This window comes from Ceratotherium simum, chromosome 6 (genome assembly GCF_057802395.1).
Source record: "Ceratotherium simum simum isolate JZ-2026a chromosome 6, ASM5780239v1, whole genome shotgun sequence".
NCBI lineage: Eukaryota > Metazoa > Chordata > Mammalia > Perissodactyla > Rhinocerotidae > Ceratotherium > Ceratotherium simum.
The window spans coordinates 41,588,357-41,610,148 of record NC_141905.1 but is presented as its reverse complement, the minus strand read 5'-3'; the positions used below and the strand labels follow the sequence as shown (position 1 = coordinate 41,610,148).

At 36.7% G+C, this 21,792-nt stretch overlaps 1 protein-coding gene across 2 annotated transcripts in view; it reads right to left on the bottom strand.

Moving 5' to 3' along the window:
* Positions 1-21,792, bottom strand: part of IPMK (inositol polyphosphate multikinase) — a 47,070-nt gene that overhangs the window by 24,102 nt on the left and 1,176 nt on the right. Inside the window, exons 2-3 of one of the 2 annotated variants that reach the window (XM_014784969.2) lie at positions 6,311-6,405; positions 57-153 (exon numbers count right to left, since the gene is read on the bottom strand). In XM_014784969.2, the coding sequence (XP_014640455.1) occupies positions 57-153; positions 6,311-6,405 (192 nt within the window). The remainder of the gene's footprint in view (positions 1-56; positions 154-6,310; positions 6,406-21,792) is intronic. The other variant, XM_004427116.3, reaches the window with a different exon arrangement.

The following is a 21,792-nucleotide window of genomic DNA, read 5'->3' as shown; positions in this document are numbered from 1 at the left end:
TTTAAAAAGCCACTCATGAATTAAGAGTAAAAGACAGACTTTTAAGAAAAGATTACCATTTGGTGCAGTGGGAGGTGACCAGATGCCGTAATATTTTGGCAAATATTTTCGTAGTTCTAAAAGAACACGGTCAGTACAATCAGCAGCATAAACCTGAAACAAAGAGAAATATAACATTTGCATGTTAGTTTCTTATAACGTTTTAGAATTGCCATACATATTTCTCAAATAAAATAATACTGTTGAATCATAATTTATCTGGTATGAGTTTCAATTTGGAAGTAAATTTGGAATCAGCAAAAAAAAGATTACTGCGTGTCTCCAATGAAAAACTATGTATCTTTTATAGCAAGGTCTTCTCGGTTATCTAATTCTAGGCTTTCATTGTCCTTGTGCTATTTTACAACTAAGTTGTAGATAACTCTTAGCAAATGCAAATAATTCTTGTTCATAGACATGCAAATAAATTCTGGCCAGAGGAGGTTCAAGTGACTTCCCTCCACGGGAAGGGGGAGTTTAGTGTCCATATGGACATACGCCCATATGTTCAGTGTCCCTATGTCCATATCTACAAGGGAGTTGTGATTTTACTTTTCTCAAAAAAAAATTATCCTTTAACTCAACGTTAAGTCTAATTATTGCTCATTTAATTCCTTCATTTATAACCAGTAATAATTCTAGGTAGAATTATTAGAAATAGAAATGTCCAGACACCCTGGAACTAGGGTCTTAGTTTTTTTCCTGGAGGAGGAGAGAAAGAAAATACTTTTGTTTTATAAACAACTTGTAAGACATCTTATCCAATTAACTCTCACCAAATATGGTCTACCTAATTATCCAAAACCATTAAAGTTTACTGGTATAAAATGCTTACAAAATCTTAGTATTTGAATTCTAATTATATATGTCAAACCATATTCATGTCAAGTAGTTACATACAACATAATTCTACAGAATAAACTCAAGTGTGGCAGAGACTCACCAAATATCCATATGATACATTGTACTTCCAAGCCCCCCCTATTGAAATGTAAGCAGAAGTGATATTAGTCACTGCCAGGCCAAGGTAATTAAGAGCAGGGTGTACTTATCATCCCTCTGTTCCCGGCACAATGACAGTGAGGGCAGAGTGTTCTCGATGACATAAAAACAAGATGGAAGGGGCCAGCCTGGCGGCGCAAGCGGTTAAGTGCGCACGCTCTGCTGCAGCAGCCTGGGGTTCGCCGGTTCGGATCCTGGGCACGCACTGATGCACCACTTGTCAGGCCATGCTGTAGCAGGCGTGCCATATAAAGTGGAGGAAGATGGGCATGGATGTTAGCCCAGGGCCAGTCTTCCTCAGCAAAAAGAGGAGGATTAGCAGATGTTAGCTCAGGGCCGATCATCCTCACAAAAAAAAAAAAAAACCAAGATAGAAGAACTCACCTAAAGAAGTCCACAAAATGTTTATAAGCAAAAAAGATAAAAGAACCAGAAGAGTAGAGAAGTAAACCTTCTCTTCTAATTTTAAATATTTTTTTAAAGTACTAGGACTGGTATTTACTGCAATATGCCAGACTTTCTACGTAAAGATGTAAGATAAAATATAACAAATAAAAAATTTTCTTAAATGCACAGCTGAGCTCCTAAGAAAGAAAAAGAAATTCATAGGGACCTAAAATAATGAGGAAACCAAAAGCATTAAGCTGAGCAATGATGTTTGTGCTTCACAGAGATCCACTCTGAAGACTTGAACCAAAGGATCTCTGAATTTAGGGACCAGGCATACATGAGGACAGAGTCACTATACTGAAACAGGGAGAGTAAATAAAAGTCTAAATACTGAACAGTAAAAACCTTGACATCCTTCTCCCTTCCCCTACCATTACACTCCAAGAATGCTAGTGGCTAAGCTGATCGAGAAAAAGGGAGAGGCAGCAAATAAACAATACCAGGAACAAAAAGGGAGTCATAACTAGACTAGCAGAGATTTTTTTTAAATACTATGAAGAACTTTGGCAAGTGGCCAGTTTTGTATAAAAATATAATCTAACTATATTTTACTATCACATTAACAAATAAAAAAATCAAGACATTTAAGAAACTAAATCATTGGTTAAAAATATATCCCTTCTCGGGAAAGAAGAAAAGAATGAAAGGAAAAAAGAAGGATGGAAAGGAAGAAAGAGACAAAGATAAAGACAGACAACAGGCTGCTCTGATGAACTTATAGCCAAGTTCTGTCAAGACTTTAAGGAAAATATTTTTGTTTTAAAAACAACTTGTAAAACATCTTATCCAATTAACTCTCATCAAATATGGTCTACTTAATTATCCAAAACCATTAAAGTTTACTAGTGTAAACTCTGGATAAATCCTTATCTGATACAAATTCTTCCACAAAATAAAAAAAGAAATACTCCTCAACTCATTTTATGAAAGTAAAAGAAAACTGACATCAAAACCAGACAAGGACAGCACGTGAAGAAAATAATAGTTTCATCTCATTTATGAGCATAGCTGGAAAAAATCTTAAATAAAACACTAGCAAACAAAATCCAGTAATGTGTATTATTAAAAAACAAAAAAGACATGTCCAAGTAGATTTTTTTTTTTTTTAAGGTTTTATTTATTTATTTTTCCCCCAAAGCCCCAGTAGATAGTTGTCTGTCATAGCTGCACATCCTTCTAGTTGCTGTATGTGGGACGCGGCCTCAGCATGGCCGCAGGAGCGGTGCGTCAGTGCGCGCCCAGGATCCGAACCCGGGCCGCCGGCAGCGGAGTGCACGCACTTAACCGCTAAGCCACAGGGCCGGCCCCCAAGTAGATTTTATTACAAAAACGAATGGTGACGTAACATTAGAAATGTATTATGGCATTTAACACATTAACAGATTAAAGGAAGAAACTCATATGATCATTTCAATAGATACAGAAAAGCTAGCTGACAAATATTCAATATCCATTCATTTTTTAAACTGTTTCTTAAAATAAAAATAGAGAAGATGCTGTATATCTTCCCCTTTCCCAAGAAGCTGACTTGAATCAACTGCATGACAATGGGGGTCCCTTGCCCTCTTGCTACTGGTACAAGAGACTGGAGGGTAGGAGAAGAGTTTAGGTCAGGTTATTGACTTCTCTGGTTCCCTCCTTATCAGTTCATGTCTTCTCACAAAGTTACCTCCCCTGGGTTCCAGTAACCACTCCCTCTCCTTGCCCTGCTGGCCAAGGGACGATAAAGCATTATCTCTTGCAGGAGGCCGTAAACTCTGACCACACCTTTGTAAACAGTCCTTTTATTAAACTGACAGAGGGCACATTTGTTGCTTGACAGAACCTTCACTCACACAGAAGGCAACTTCCTTAACCTGGGAAGAAGCAGCTATCAAAAACTTAGAGAGAAAGTCATACTTTAATGAGGAAATGTTGGAAGCACTTCCATTAAATGAGAGGAAGATGCCCCCATTATTGCTTCTATTCAGCACTAAACTGAAGTCCTTGAGAGAAGTACATGGAATCAAAAAGGACAAATAAAACTTCCAATCACAGAAGATATAACTGTCTATATAGAAAACAATTAGAATTGTTAGAGAAGCTCAGATAAATACAAGTTAATACCAGTTCAGCAAGATTACTAGATATAAGAACATTATAGAAATATCTATTTCATTCTTATATATTAGCAATCATTGAAAACTTAATTCAAAAAAATACTGTTTACAATATAAACAAAAAATAAAGTACCTAGAATAAATTCAACAAATTATGTACAAGACTTTTTTACAGAGTAAATATAAAATACTTTCCACAAAAAAAGGCAGTGTGCAACAGTTAAACACACATATTCTAGAGCCAGACTGCCTACATTCAAATCCTGAGACCACCATTAACTATCTGAATAATCTTGGTCAAATTATTTAAACTAATCATGCTGGAGTGTGCACATACCGTAGTCATGTGCCAAATAACAATCTTTCCGTCAACGATGGACTGGATATACGACAATGGTCCCATAAGATTAGTACCATATAGCCTAGGTGTGTAGTAGGCTGTACTATCTGGGTTTGTGTAAGTACACTCCATGATGTTTGCACAATAACGAAATTGCCTAACGACGCATTTATCAGAACATATGCCTGTCATTAAGCGACACATGACTATATATAAAATGAGGATTATAACAGTACCAAACTGACAGGTTGTTGTGAGGATTGAATGAGTTAATATTGGTAAAGCATTTATAGCAAAACTTGCTGTTTTTTGTTTTGGCTTGTACTTTTTTTACTTGCACCTAAATTTAAGAGCTAAAGCTATAAAATTCTTAGAAGAAAACATAGCTAAATCTTCATGACCTCAGATAAGACACCAAAACCAAAAGCGACAAAAGAAAAAACAAATAAATTGGACTTCAAAATTTAAAAAGTTTGTGCTTCAAAGGATACTACCAAGAAAGTGAAAAGACAACCCAAAGAATGGGAGAAAATCTTTGCAAATCATAAATCTGACAAGGGGCTTGTATCTAGAATACGGGAAGAATTCCTACAAATAAATAAAAAAGACAACCCAACGAAAAAATGAGAAAGGATCTGAATAGACATTACTTCAGAGAAGATACATGGCCAGTAAGTACATGAAAAGATGCTCAACATAATTAGCCATTAGGGAAATGCAAATCAAAACAAACCACAATGAGATTAACACTTCACACTCACTCAGATGATCATTAAAAAAAAAAAGAAAAAAAAAACCCAACAAGCATTGGTGAGGAGGTAGAAAAACTGGAACCCTTATATACTGCTAGTGAAATGTAAAATGGTGCAGCCACTTTGGGAAACAATTTGACAGTTCCTCAAAAAGTTAAATGTAGGGGCCGGCCTGGTGGTGCAGCGGTTTAGTGCGCGCTCCACTTCGGCGGCCCAGGGTTCGCCAGTTCTGATCCCAGGTGCGCACCAACGCACTGCTTGTTAAGCCACGCTGTGGCAGTGTCCCATATAAAGTAGAGGAAGATGGGCACAGATGTCAGACCAGGGCCAGTCTTCCTCAGCAAAAAAAGAGGAGGATTGGCAGTGGATGTTAGCTCATGGCTGACCTTCCTCACCAAAAAAAAAAGTTAAATGTAGAATTATCACACAACCCAGCAATTCCACTGCTAGGTATATATCCAAAAGAACTGGAAACAGGAACTCAAAGAAATACTTATACTTAAACACCTACACTTATAAATGAAGGTTCATTGCAGCACTATTTACAAAAGCCAAAAGGTGGAAACAATCCAAATGTCCATCAATGGGTGAATGGATAAACAAAATGTAGTATGTAAGTATAATGGAATATTACTCAGCCATAAAAGGAACAAAATACTAATGCATACTATAATGTAGATGAACCTTAAAAACATTACGCTAAACAAAAGATGCTAGACACAAAAGGTCACAGATCGTATAACTCCATTTATATGAAATACCCTGAAGGTATTAGGTAAGTTCATAGAAAGCAGACTGGTGGTTACCAGGGACTGAGGGGAAGGAGGAATAGAGCATCGTGGCTTAACTAATCCAGGAGTTTTTTTTGTATGATAAAAATGTTTTGTACTAGATAGAGGTGGTAGTAGCAAAGCACGTACTAAAAAGTGTCCTTAGTCACATGGTTAATTAGATGTTAGGTATGCCCCTCTCCCCCTCCCCAACTTTGGAGATTCACAGTGCATATTAGCACATTTTAGGCGCTAAGAAATCCTGTAGTAAAAACACTTATTTTTTTTTTTTATATTTACTTCAATTTTTAAAAAACACTTATTTAAACTCAGCATTTCTGAGAAATACAAATAGTCTCTCAGTTAAGTGTTTTTCAAAATGTAGGTCACCTCATTAATTGAAATCAATTTAGTGGATCAGAACAAGGATCTTTAAAAAATGAAATAGAATAGAAAATACTAGACTGCATCAGTAAAGATAAGCATTGTATTTCATGAAGCTTTTGTTTCAGTCACATACAAAGTATACTACGACATGCTGTCAAATGTACTTTTTTTTTTTTTGTGAGGAAGATCAGCCCTGATCTAACATCTGCCAATCCTCCTCTTTTTGCTGAGGAAGACTGGCCCTGGGGTAACATCCGTGCCCATCTTCCTCCACTTTATATGGGACGCTGCCACAGCATGGCTTGACAAGCGGTGCATCAGTGCGAGCCCGGGATCCAAACCCTGGGCCGCTAGAGTGGAGCGCGCTCACTTAACCGTTACGCCACTGGGCCAGCCCTCAAATGTATTTCTTACTGAGTCACCACCACGAAACTATGAAGAACACTTTGAACACAACAAAACAAATCTTACCTCACTTACCATATTATAGAACTCCAGCTCTCTTGGACCCCTTGGAGGTGGCTGTAGCTGTTTCAAAACTGTGCCATCTGGATGTTGAAGTATACCTATAAAAAAAAATTGCATTATTTTCTAATGCTTTAATAATATCATACCTCGCATCATATGATAGATTTGTTTCTGAAGTTACACATAAACCACTTTCATAAACATAAGGGTTTCCTTTTACTTATTTCAGAAGTTTTAACATTCAACCAACACATTTCAGTCCTTGTTATATGCAAAGCACCAGAACACAAATTCTAAACAGCATGGTTTTTTTATTGTCTCCAACCACTACCCCCCAATAGCCCTCTCAGACTTTCTAATAAATAGAACATTTCTGTACATTTTTATAGAAATTCAGTAACAGACTTTCCAGGAGATGCTAATTTATAGTTAAAACAAGAAGTTGAAAGCAGAAGCATAAATTGATCCCACTTTTATTAACAGAAAAAAAATACTTCTTAATGGTGGTCCTATATGAATTTCCTACTTTGTAATTTTTTATAGTTTCTCTCAACTGTTAAAAGAAAGCAACTAAAAATTTTTCCTGATTCAGATGCACTGTGTACAGTTATACAGATAGTAGGAGGGCACCCAGCCAATGGGAAAAGTAGGGGCTGAAACCAGGCACCAAGCCTGGAGCAGGAAGGGGCACTTTTTACAATTAGCCTACTCAAAGGTGGCGCCTTTTTCTAAAGTCTTCACATATGTACTAGCACTGGCCATGTCCCTACACCATGAAGATTCATTCTCAAATTTATAAGTTAAAATCTTAAATTTTCATATATTGAGATTTCAAAAAATCATGCTAGTCAGAACACAATAGGGCTCAAATAAATCTATTTATAATTTTGATAAACTATGCTGTTAAGTTTCTATTTCTTTTGGCAAGTGTCAGGAATTTTTAATTATGACAAAAATGCAGAATTTAATCAACAAAAGCAGAAAGTCTCAACTTAAGAGATACAGTAATCAAGTTTATTTGTTTTAAGACCTAGATATAGAATAGAAGGAAGGTAAATATTAATCCATATGGATAAGGGAGAGTGACACCAGCATCATGGCTGAGTTAAGAGGTTCCCTTTGTCTCTCCCCTCTAAATTACAACCAAATAGACATCCATTGACCAACAGAGGATTCCCCACACATCATAACAAGACACCTAAGAGATCCAGGCAGCTTTACATCTGAAGGTGGGTGGACTAGACTCCAGGGGGAAGCAGTAGAACTAAGAGAGCAGCCCCCTCCCCTACTCCCAGCAGCAGTGACCCAGGACATGGATCCTCATGCAGTGGCCCTCATGACTGTGACTGGAGGCGAGGGCAGCCTAGCCCTGCACACCTGAACACCAGTGGGGTGGTGGCAGCCCCACATGCACGAACACCCAGGAGGCTGCCGCAGTGGCCCCTTGTGTGTGAACACCAGAGCGGTGGCCCCCTGTATGTGCACAAATGCCCCCAGGGGCGGTGGTGGTGACCCCACATGCACACACGTGAACACCCGAGCAGCAGTGGTGAGCGGCAGCCCCTTGTGCACCCACGAACACCCCACAGCAGCAGCAGCCAGTGTGCGCACACACATATGAACCCCTGAGGGGCAGCAATGGCAGCACCACAGCAGCCCCACCCCACAATCGTCAGTGTAGTGGCAGCAGAGGCAGTGGCCCAACCTGCACAACTGCAAGCAGATAGGGCGGAAGCGCCCAGCCCCTAGTGTTGGCACGCCCGGCACCAACTCCACCAGCAGTGGGGGCTGCATACAAGTCCCTACGTTCCCAGGCCCCCACCAGCAACAGCAACACCTGTGAACCAAGAATCCTTGGCAGCAGTTCAACCAGCACCCCCAGACAACTGGGGAATAGCAACATAGGTGGTGCACAGGACAACAGCATCTGAGCCCACAGAGAGTCAGTGGAGGAAAACAAGACCCAGGTGCCCAGAACCAAAGTAACCAAAGCCATACCCAAGTAAGAGAAGGTGATTACTATCACAATGCACCAGCAGAGGATTAATTTGACAGACACCATGAAGACCTACAGTAACACTGCAGAATAGAAGGAAGATGACAACTCTCCAAAAACCAAATCTGAAGTCACAGAAGTTTACACAATCTAACTGACAAAGAATTCAAAATAGCAGTCATAAAGAAACTGGAGTTACAAGAAAACCCAGAAAGACAGTTCAATGAGCTCAGGAATAAAATTAATGAACAGAAGGAATACTTCACCAAAGAGACTGAAGCTCTAAAAAAAAAAAAAACAAACAGAAATTCTGGATATGAAAAACACAATTAATGATATAAAAAATAATGTAGAAAGCATAAAAAAGAGAGCAGACCTTAACGGAGGAGAAAATTAGGGAGCTCGAAGACAGAAATATAGAAATGATTCAGGTGGAGGAGGAGAAAGAACTAAGACTTTTAAAAAAGGAAGAAATTCTTTGAGAAATATCCAATGCAATTAGGAAAATTAACATAAGGATTATAGGTATCCCAGAGGGAGAAGAGAGGGAGAACGGAGCCAAGAGCTTATTCAAAGAAATAATAGCTAAGAAACTCCCCAAACTTGCAGAAAGAACTGGACATGTGAGCAAATGAAGCTAACAGAAATCCTAATTACATCAATCCAAAAGACCTTCTCCAAGGCATATAATATTAAAACTGTCAAAAGTCAATGACAAAGAAATAATATTAAGGGCAGCAAGACAGAAGAAAATAACCTACAAAGGATCCTCCATCAGGCTTTCAGCAGATTTCTCAGCAGAAACGATATAAATAAGACTGGCTGATAAGCAGTCAAAAGATTTTGGGACTTCAATGAGTAGCCTAATATAACTAAAAATTACTGAAGAGAAATTTCATTCCCAAAGGTTAGGATGTAGAACAAGAAAGGCCTTCACTCCCATGGTAACAGACAGTTTCTATGGGCTATGGAAGAGCGGTAGATGCAAAGAAGCCTTGATGAACTTAATTCCAGAAGGGGGAAAATGGAACATTCATAAATGAGGAGAGAACTATGCAGCTTCCCTACCTTGGGGTAGGCACCTAGTCTAGATACAGGTGAATGTGCCATTAGATAAATACATTTTATCAGGAAAGCAGAAATTAGCTAGACTGTAGACAACAGTGTGAGGTAGCAGGATGGACTGAAGACAACAGTCCTAACACAAAAACAGATTCCTTGGTCCAGCAATTCTCCCACACTACTCACTCTACAACACACCCCCTCCAAGTTTTTGGAGAAGGTAGTCACGGAGGAGAAGATGGTAATCCCAGGCATTTTCCCAATGAATAAATTCCAGGATCCAAAAGTAAACCAATAGTATCTTAAACTAAAGCCAAATCCCTGCCAGCTGAAAAACTGTCAGGATAAAAAAGGAACCATCTCAGAAGGCTGAGCCAATAACAGATGAACTGAATCTAAGATTGCAGCCCAGTACCAGCTGAACTAAATTCTAGGAGGAATATGACTTAGCCCCTCACCCTAAACAGAGAAAAGGGCTTATACTCTATATGGAGCGAAACAAACAAAAAATAGTACATTTCACTCCCCACTGTTTTTTAAATAAAATGTTCAAAAATCCAATTAAAAAAACAAGACAGGGGGCCGGCCCCGCGGCACAGCAGTTAAGTGCACGCGCTGCACTGCTGGCAGCCCGGGTTTGGATCCTGGGCACGCACCGATGCGTCACTTGTCAGGCCATGCTGTGGAGGCATCCCACATAAAGTGGAGGAAGATAGGCATGGATGTTAGCCCAGGGCCAGTCTTCCTCAGCAAAAAGAGGAGGACTGGCACAGATGTTAGCTCAGGTCTGATCTTCCTCACCAAAAAAAAAACGAGACATACCAAAAAATCAGGAAAATCTGATGCATAATCAAGAGAAAACATAAGTCAATAGAAGCTGACACACAGATGACCGAGTAATTATATTTAGCAAACAACAATGTTAAATCAATCACAAATATACTACAGAAATTATATGAAAAAATAGATATATATTGGGGCCGGCCCCGTGGCTTAGCAGTTAAGTGCCCGGGCTCCGCTACTGGCAGCCCGGGTTCGGATCCCAGGTGCGCACCAACGCACCGCTTCTCCGGCCATGCTGAGGTGGCATCCCACATACAGCAACTAGAAGGATGTGCAACTATGACATTCAACTATCTACCAGGGCTTTGGGGGAAAAAAAAAAAGGAGGAGGATTGGCAATAGATGTTAGCTCAGAGCCAGTCTTCCTCAGCAAAAAGAGGAGGATTAGCACGGATGTTAGCTCAGGGCTGATCTTCCTCACAAAAAAAAAAAAAAAATGGATATAAATGCTGAATAGATGAGTTATTTCAGGAGAGAAATAGAAAGTCTAAAAAAGAAAAGAAATTCTAGAACTGAAAAGACAGTATCTGAAAAAAATTTCAATCGATGGATTAAGAATAAACAATCAAAGAAAGAAACAACGAACTTTAAGGAAGATCAACAGAAAATATCTAAATTAATACAAAGAGAAAGAAAGTATCTAAAAAGAAAAAAAGAATAGAGCATTAGAAACCAGTAGGATAATATCAAGCATTCTACTGAACATGTAGTTGGAGTATCATAAGGAAAAAGCAAATGGGTCAGGAAAAAATTCTGGACTTCCACTTCCAACTAGGCTACAGAAAGCTGAGAGGACATCACCCAAACCTAAAACCAAGGAAAAGCTAGATAATCTACTCAATCATAACTTTTCTTGAAATCATCAGAGTGCTGATATAGTAAACAACAAACATGAAATCTAAGACACAAACCACCATTAAAAGGCAAGATGGGAGCACTGGCTCGCGTGTGGCAGAGCATGGGAAAAATAATTCACCTAAAATTTTTGACAAATGGCTAAAGGCCAAGTACAGGTTAGGGAGAGAATACAAATGGTCCCTGACTTAACAATGGTTCCACTTATGATTTTTCCATGTTATGATGGTGCAAAAGCAATACACATTCAGTAGAAACTGTACTTCAAATTTTGATCTTTTCCAGGCTAGCAATATGCACTGCAATACTCTCTAATGATGCTGGGCAGCAGTAGAGAGCTGTGGCTCCCAGTGAGCCATGCGATTACAAGGGTAAACGACTGATACAACCATTCTGTACCCACACAACCATTCTGTTTTTCACTTCCAGTACAGTATTCAATAAATTATATGAGATATTAAACACTGTATTATGAAACAGGATTTATGTTGGATGATTTTGCCCAAATGTAGGCTAATGTAAGTGTTCTGAGCACATTTAAGATAGGCTAGGCTAAGCTATGATGTTCAGTAGCTTTGGTGTATTAAATGCATTTTCAACTTACAGTATTTTCAACTTACAATGGGTTTATCAGGACGTAACCCCATCATAAGTCAAGGAAGATCTCTATAGAACTCTGAGAAGTCACAAACACTTGCAGAATCTTCTCCAGAGGACCTCTCTTCCAGGCCCTCAAGAGAAAGGTTGGGGTAAGGCAAAAGAAAAAAACAGAAAAAGCAAGCCTCAGGGGCAGGAAAGGAGGAAGTCCTTGAGAAAGGGAGACACCACTACTACAGGAAAAAAGACCGTTCCAGAACCTTTTCCCCTGTGAACAAAATTCTTAATTTTCTGGGGTAAGGGCAATAAATCATGTTGCCCCCAAGGCACAGGTGATCCACTGTGGGTAGGGAAATGGTAAAAAAAAAAAAAATCCTCTAATTCTGGGGGCTGAGGAGGGAGCAGAAAACCATACTGGGTTCTCATTTTAGAGGTCTCCTACTGCTGGAGGAGGGAACCGAAACTCATGTAAAGCACCTGCTAAAGTATGACTCCCACATAAAAAAGGTGCAGGATCACTAAAAAAGTCCCATCCCAAGACTCAAGGTCACAGGGACTACCTAATATTGAGGCTGGACCAGGACAACACAGAACACCCCGACAGCCTAGTACCAGGGTTGCAATCGCCAAGTAATAAGTAACAGTAATTTCTATTTGGAGGAGAGGCATGAACAGGGAGAAAAACCATTTCTGAGGCATAAGTACACAAGGAAGAACTAAAGCAGAGGGTTAAACAGGAATACTGAGAAAAATCCTCTGGCATATCAGCCCCACTCTAAACCTAATTATAGGAATTTCAAGCCCATGGTGCACTGAAGGTGTATTGGTCTGCTCAGGCTTCTGTAACAAAATACCACAGACTGGGTGGCTTGAACAACAAAAATTTATTTTCTCACAGTTCTAGAGACTAGAAGTCCCAAATCAAGGTGCCAGCCAATTTGGATCCTGGTGAGAGCTCTCTTCCTGGCTTGCAGACAGCTGCCTTTTTGCTTTGTCCTCACATGTCAGGGAGAGACAGAGAGAGAGCACACTCTCTCATGTCTCTTTCTATAAGGACACTAATCCTATTGGATCTGGCCCCCAACATTACGACCTCATTAACCTTAATTACCTCCATTAAGGCCCTATCTCCAAATACAACCATATTGGGGGTCGATGTTTCAACATATGAATTTGAGGGGATACAACATTCAGTCCATAACAGAACCTAACTATAACAACAACAAAATTCAAAGTTGGCTCTACTTCTGACTAGACTGGCTCACTCAATAACATTAACAGCCCAACAGAAGAGGCGTATTTATTTCAGGCATAAACAGTTTGCCTCAGTTGCTTCAGTCCTATACATGATGTCCAGAATTTAATAAAAAATTACAAGACACATGAAACAGCAAGGGAAAAAACACTGCCAAGAGATAACACAACATACAAAACAGTTTCAGTGATAACACTGATGTTAAATTATCAAAGCAACTTAACCATAATTATGTTAAAGGTTATAATAGAAAAGGTAAACAACGTGCATGAAAAGATGGGAAATTGCAGCAGAACAAAAATTTAAGAGAAAAAATGGAATGTTAGAAATAAAAAATGTGGTAAAAGAGGCAAAAAATGCTTTCTATGGGCTCATCAGTAAACATAAAACAGCAGAAGAAGGAATCAGTGAACTGGATGACAGGTCAACAGATATTACCCAAACTGAATCAGAAAGGGGGAAAATAAATGCATGTTAAAATTCCTATCTGTGGATGGCACATTCTAGGTAATGTTTACTTCTTTTTTTGTAACTTTTCCTAGAAATTTCTTTAATAAACATATACTGCTTCTATTAGAAAAAATACATGACATAAGAAAATACATATATGCTAAAATAATTATATATTCTGTACAATCTCAATTATTAAACAAGTTACTGAAAAAGACTGGAAGGAAAAAACTTTTTTAATGACAGAAAGGGTTTGAGGAAATACTTGACAAGACAATGTCCAAAAGGTTTTAAAACTAATGAAAAACATAAAAACACAGAGCCAAGAAGCTTAGAGAATCCTAAATAGGATGGAAAAAACAAACTCCTAGACATTTTAAATATAAAGACACAGATGGCTTAAAAGTAAAAGGATAAAAATATATATATATATACTAGCAAGTACTACTCATAAGAAAGCTAATATATTAATATTATCATATATCAGACACAACAGACTGCAAGAAAAGGAATATTATCATACCAAGAGGGAAATTTCCTAATGATAAGAAAGTCAATTCATTAAGACACAACAAGCATAAATGTGTATACCTAATAATAAAGCTTCAAAATACATGAAACAAAAACTGACAGAACTGAAAAGATAGACAAACCCACAATTACTCTCAATAATTGATAATACAAGTATACAGAACATTAGTAATGATATAAGAAACTTGAACACCAGTATCAAACAACTAGACCATAGTGACACTTACAGAATGCTACATCCAACAGAATATACTTTTTTTCATGTACAAATGGAACATTTACCAAGACGGACCATGGGCTGGACTATAAAAAACAAGACTAAAATCTAAAAGGACTGAAATCACATGGAATATTCTCTGACCATAATAAAAATAACAATAAGATAATTGGGAAAATATAAAATAGAAAGTAAACACACTTCTAATTAATCCATGGATCAAAATTCACAAGGGAAATTAGAAAATATTTTAACTAAATGATAATGAAAACTCAACATATCAAAACTTGCAGAATGCACCAAAAGTACTGCTTAGTGCTTAGACGAAAATGCGTAGTTTTAAATGCTTGTGTTAGAAAAGAAAATAGGGGGCCAGCCCCGTGGCTTAGTGGTTAAGTGCGCGCGCTCCGCTGCTGGCGGCCCGGGTTCGAATCCCGGGCACGCACCGACGCACCGCTTCTCCGGCCATGCTGAGGCCGCGTCCCACATACAGCAACTAGAAGGATGCGCAGCTATGACATACAACTATCTACTGGGGCTTTGGGGGAAAAAAATAAACAAATAAAATAAAAATTAAAAAAAAAAAAAAAAGAAAAGAAAATAGGTTCCAACTTAAGATGTTAGGAAAAGAACATACTAACCCCAAATAAGTGGAAAGAAAGGAGCAAAAAATTCAATGAAATAAGAATGGACAACAGAGAAAAATCAATGAAGAGGTTCTCCGAGATCAACCAAACTGATAAACCTCTAGCTAGATGGAACAAGAAAAAAAAGGAAAAATTACCATTATTAGGAATAAATAAAATATGGGATATCACTACAAATCCTACAAACATTAAAAGCATAAAAGAATTATGAAGTTCATACCAATAAATCCACCAACTTAGATGAAATGAACAAATTCCTTTAGACACAAATTATTAAAAGTGACATAATAGAAAATGTGAGTTGTCCTATGTCTACAAAAAACAATGAATTCATAATTTAAATATCCTGAGAGAACTGTAGGCCAAAATGAGTTCACCAGTAAATTCTAACAAACATTTACAGAAAAAAATACCAATCTTACCAAATTTGTTCAGAAAACAGAAAAGCAGGAAATACTTCCCCATTCTTTTTATGAAGCCAGTATATTCTTGATTTCCCCAACAAAGACTTAAAAGAAAATTACAATCATCTCAAATGAACAGTCACAGAAATCTTTAATGAAACATTAGTAAACCTAATCCAGCAATACATACAGAATAATTTATCATGACCATGTGGACTTTATTCCAGGAATGCATGGTTGGTTTAAATATTTCAAAATGAGTAAATATATTCATTCATGTTTTGGGGAGACAGAGTTCTCAATGAGAAAGAAGGGAAATACAAATATAAAACAGGGAGAGGCAAAGAAGAACCCTGTGGTATTAGATTTAAATTATAGGTATGAGTATGAACTCAAATTTTTAAGAATATGAAATTATGTATTTCTTAGTCAAATGTGCTGAAAGGACAAACCACCACCACACCCAAGGAGCAACAAGTATACCTGGTGCACAAGTCCTGGCTTTTAAACACCATTTACCCCTAAAAGAACCAGATTCTTGAAGAAAAAGATGGCTCATTCCAGGGCTGGGACAGGGAAAATACAAGATGAATATGGAATATTTTTTTATGCCAGAAAGTGAGAAAATGCTTTGAAAAATGGGAAATGTTGAAAAGACACAATAGCCAGCTTGAAGAAGCTCTCATTGCCCAAATCTGGAACAATCTGAGCATCAAAATGCAGCAACAATAACAGATAAGATCCATCCACTGAAGTTTGAAAAATCCATTAGTCCATCCTAATAATGAAAGAAAGAGAGAAAGGAAACCTATATTCTTTAAAGTAGAATGCCAACTAACAAATGTAACAGGAATGACAGCGACTACTACCATTTTGCAACTATCATAGTAATAAGTGAGTTGGTCAAATACTGTCAATGGATGCTTATAACATTGGGTGAAAACTTTGATGAGGAACAACATCTTGAACAGTCTCAAAATATTCCTTTCAAATTGCTTAATTACAACAGGAAAAATAAAAACTTTACAGTGGAAAAATCTGGCAGACATAACTTAACCAGGTGATCAAAGTTACATCACCAGTAATGCAATCGACATCCTGTGTTTTATAATACAATGCTTCAAGAATACAACATAACTCATAGAGTGTTCTTACCAAAAACGCATTAATCTGAATCTAATCATGAGGAAACAATCAGACAAATTTAATTTAAAGGATATTCTAAAAAGCCATATGCCTATATTCTTCAAATATTTCATAGTTATTGAAAGATAAAGAAAAACTGCTCCAAATGACAGACAACTAAAGAGTCATAACAACTAAATACAATGTGTAGTCTTGGATGGGGAAAAATTTCTATGAAAGATATTATAGGAATAATGGCAAAGCCAAATGTTAAATATTCTGAATTTGATAATTTCACCATGGTAGGGTAAGAAAACGTTCTTATTTTTAGGAGATACACACTTTATTTAGAGGAAAGGAGTCATGATGTTTGCAATTTAGTCTTAAACGGTTCTGCAAAATTATTATCATATAAAGATAGTGATAAAGCAAATGGGGCAAAATATTATGAATGGTATAAATTAGTTCGCTGTACTATTCTTGCAACTATTCTGTAAGTTTGAAATTTTTTGAAAATAAATTTCTTTAAAAACGCAGTACAATTTACAATAGCATCAAGTACTCAGCAAAAATCTAGTGAATGTTGTGTAGGACCTCTACACTGAAAACTATGACTCTTCAAGAGAAATTAAAGAAGGCCTAAATAAATGGAGAGATATACCATATTCAAGTATCGGAAGACTCAGTACTATAAAGGAATCAATTCTCACCAAAGCAATCTACAGATTCAAAGCAGACATAAAATGTTATCAGGTTTCTTGGGAAAAAGGACAAGTTCATTTAAAATCTGTATGGAAATGTAAAGGACCAGAAATAGTCAAAACAATCACGAAAAAAAGTGGGATGCTTATTCTACTTTACATCAAGACGTATAAAGCGACTTGAATTAAGACAGTGAAGTATTATTGCTAGGATAAACAAATAAATCAATAAAAATAAATAAAAGTCCAAAAGCAAGTCTAGGAAACTGATTGAGAAAAACTGGGGTATATATGCACAATGGAGTACAACTAAGCTATAAAAAAGGATGAGGAAGTACTTTGAACTGATATACTGATTTCTAGGATAGATTAAGTTTAAAAAGCAAAGTGCAAAACAGTATATAAAGCATACTACTTTTTGTATCAGAAAGAAAGAGAAATGAGAAAACAGAGAGATCTGCTTATTTTTGCAACAAGAAACTCAGAAAGGATAAATCAGAAAACAATGAAATTGGTTACCTACAAGGGACACTGAGGAATGGGGTGGAGTGATAGGGAATGGAGTGCCACTTCTGACAAACTGTTCTGTCAAGTTTTGACTTTTGGAAGCATGTTAATTTTATAAGCATTTAAAAACATATAATTAAACAAAAATGAAGAGAAGGAACTGAATTTAAACAGAAACAAATGAATCCAACTGTATTTCAAATTAATAATATTACCAGAGAGAAGAGGGAGCAAAAACAACAACAAAAAGACACCCCTAATCTAAATAACTTTTGAAGAGTTTCCAACCAGATACCCTCAGTATAAGGGATCCTGAATTCTTTATTTTAGATTTGTTTTCTGCAGTAGTATGCGTATAAAAATTCTGAAAATTATAGGATGGGGGAAAAAAACATAGTAATATTATTGAGAGCCAGGGTTCTCACTGAGGTAGATGGGAAACACAAATTTAGAATCAGGAAAGGAAGAACTCTGTCGAGTCGGAATGAAATTGAAAGTATTAGCATGAAACTATGATTTCTAAAATATCTATACATACTTTTTAGTTATATCCATTAAAAAGGCCTGGAAGTAATGATACCCCAGTGGCAATGAGCACATCTAGCATCCAGATCTTGGTTTCAAAATATCATTTCCCACTAAAAATGAACCAGGGCTTCTTGGAAAAATGACTGGTTCTGGAGCTGGGAAGGGAAGTATGAGATGAGTCTAAAATAACTCGTGACAGAAAGGAAGTGCTCCCACTGACCAAATCTGGGACAATCTGAAGAGCAAAATAAATAAGTTCTATAATGGGTTATGACACTTTACAAAATAAGAATCCATACGTCCAAACTGATCATTAAAAAAGCACATAGATATGTACATAGGAGAAAAGGGAGGGCTATTTCTTATAACAAAATGTCATTAAAATAGGAAGAGTGGTAAAATTGGAAAAATCAGAATTTTTCAACTCTCAGACTAAAGACTATTTCAGGCAAGAATCATCAATAGATGCCAAATCTAGGGGTGAAGTATGATGAGGATCCGGATAGCTGCATGATCTTAAAGGGTCTCCTCACAGACAGCTTATTAGTTGCAAGGGGGAAAATATTGACTATATACTGGAGAAGCCACACCACACTTAGACCAGATGATCAAAACTGTGATCATTAATAATGCGCAGATGGAGACTGTGGGCCTCCAGATGTGATACCTTAGGAAGGACACACTTGTATAATGTTCCAGCCAGAAATGCATTACCTGAATCTCACCATAAGAACCCATGAGAAATCCGAACTAAAGACTATTTTGTAAAATAACTAGCCTGTACTCTTCAAAAATGACAATGTCATAAAAGACAAAAAAAGGCTGAGGAACTGTTACAAATTGAAGGATTCTAAGAGACATGACAACTAAATGGAATAAATGATCCTGGACTAGATCCTGTACCAAGAAAAACAAATATGATAAAAGACACTGGAACACTTGACAAAATTAGCATATGGACTACAGATTAGATAAAAGCATTGTATCACTTAAATTTCCCTATTTGATAAAGGTGCTGTGGTTACAGAAACACACACTGAAGTATGACTGTATAAAGGGGCAGGATCTACGCAACCTATACTCAAACAGTTCAGAAAAAAATAATATGCATAGAGAGATAAATTCGGCAAAATAATAAGTTCTCTCTATTGTTCTTGCAACTTTTCTGTAAATTTGAAATTATTTTAAGTCAATTAGTTTCAGAGAATATCTAATAAAATAAGACCAGTAAGCCAAAATAGTTGTGGGCTTCCCCCTAAAACAACAACAGTTTAAATCCTTCTTTTCCCTATAAACTTCCTCATTTCTATATCCTAAGTTGGATCAGGATACACACACCAGATTTCAACTATTTGTTTAAAACGTTAAGGACTTTCAAAAGAAATTAGTGGTACATGTTAAAAATTAAAACAGAAAAAGGATTTTATGCTAACTTTGGCAAGCTTTTGGAATTTAAATTGATAGCAATTACATTTTTGTGAAACTTGCCTAGAGAAAAACCTGCACAATGAGCAAGGTATACTATATTGTACAAGAATGTTTAATACATTTATAATTGCAAAAAAAATAGTGAAAATTTAAAAATCCACCACCAGAGGAATAAATTATGATACATCCACACTGTAGAATACAATAGTGGAAAAAAACGGATATACTACATAATACAGAATGAAAACAAAAAGTTGCTGATATATCTATTTGTATGAAAAATAAGAACTGTGTTCATATGTTTCTATTTGTGCCCAGAAACAACACCTGTTGTTGGATTCACAGGAAAGAGGTACCAGTGCTTGTCCCTGGGGTGAGGGGCACTACTACACTGTATGAATTTTTTTCCTAAAAGATCATGCACTACTTTTCCAATTTTAAAAAACTAAACACTTCGTATTCTTAGAAATAAGATTTAAATGTACTTTGATAAAATATGATTTCATTAAAGAACATAAAATATAACTTTGATATCAGAATTATAACATATTCTTATTACCTAACTGTAACAAGATCTATTTTTCTGTTCAAGTACCTTTGTGCTATTGGCTCCATGTTTGCAATTTTTAATTTAAAAAAGCCAACAACTCTTTTTTGAAAACAGGTAAGATAGCAATCCTAAATTCAAAAACCCTGGTTACTTAATGAGAGTAACAGAAATTTTAAAAAACCAAAACAAAAACAAATATCCACACGTCTTTAAAGAAAGTTTATTCTGAGAATTTCAGTTGATAGCCAAACCAAACTCTGTTCTACACGACCTACTTTATAACTATAAGTAATTTATGGTAGTGGAGAGACATAATAAATTCTTGAACTCTGAATTACTAACCATCTTGTTATCCATTTTACGAATAGAAAAGATTATCACCATTCAGGTGTCCTTTCACTAACAATACATAATATATGCAAGATTGTGTAAATAACTGAGAATTAAGTTCAACAAATATTTATTAGATTCCCAGCACAGTATGTTTGAGGCATTGTGCACTATTGATACAAAGACAGTCCCTAGTCAAGATAATCTTACAAAACTGAAAAAAGGTTATTTTAAATTGAATGCAATAATAAATAAAATTAAGGATTCCTTCCTCTTGAATCTAAACAACTCCTTTAATTAGGTAATTTGGGTGACAAATTAACTCTTTCAGCCACGGTCTGCAATGTAGTTTTAAGTCACATTCCGGGTATATTTGTAATTACTTAGATGTAGCTCTCTGAATAGGCTCACTATTACAAACTTGGATAAGCAGCGGTTACACTCAAGTGACAATCGTCATTGAAATTGTTTGTGTTTATGTTAGGATTTTTTGTTTATCCTCCTTTGCAAGCAAATCGATCTCTAGGGACCCTCAGGGAAACAATTATTTTTTCAGGCCTCTAGAATATCATCAGGAATAGTATCACTACAATTCATTAATATAAATCAATAGGTATGCACTATAAATCTATTAACAGTAATTCCATAAATACTCAAACTCTCATTACCAGAAGTGACACACACAAAAATATGTCTATGCTAAGCATATTGAGAAGGTTGTTTCCTTACATCTATGCGAAGCACCTTGGGAATGATATTTGTTTCCTTGTTTCCTTACCCAGGTATACTAAAAGAACTGTCAATTTTCACTCTTTCGACATTTTCCAAGTTTAACTGAGCCCAGTCTATGTACAAGGCTATGAGAATAAACAGATTTGGTCTCTAACCTCGAGGAATTCAAAATTTAGTGGGGAGAAAGGCACACAATCTACTTGACAACGTCATTAAAGCCTAATTTTCAACAAGAGAAAAGAAAGAGGTAAAGACAAAAGTAGTGGGAAATTCTGCTCTTTAAGAAATACATACACTCAAACGAATACTCATCCATTTTCAAAAATCCTTGTTTGAGTTATCTGCAAGCACAGTACACGGTGGAAAAAAACAGAGCTCTGAGACCGGACCCTTGGTTTCCCGGTTCTTCTAATACATAGTATCTGTGTGACTTCAGGTTTGTCACTTAACCAGGCTTGGCCTCAGTTATCTCGTCTAAAAATGTCAGCATTATTTTACCAGCATAAACTAAATTGTCTCTAGTGGTTTCCAGGTCTAACATCCCCATTTCTCACATACTCATCCATCAGATTCCCCAAATAATCATGGCCCAGGGATCCAGTGTGAGTAAGCTAGGTGAATTACAGTTCCTAAACTTAACTTCATCACCAAGAGAATAAACTGAGATAGGCCCTGTCTTGTGCTTTAAACGTTGCGAGCTCACAAAATGTATTACACACGCCATGAT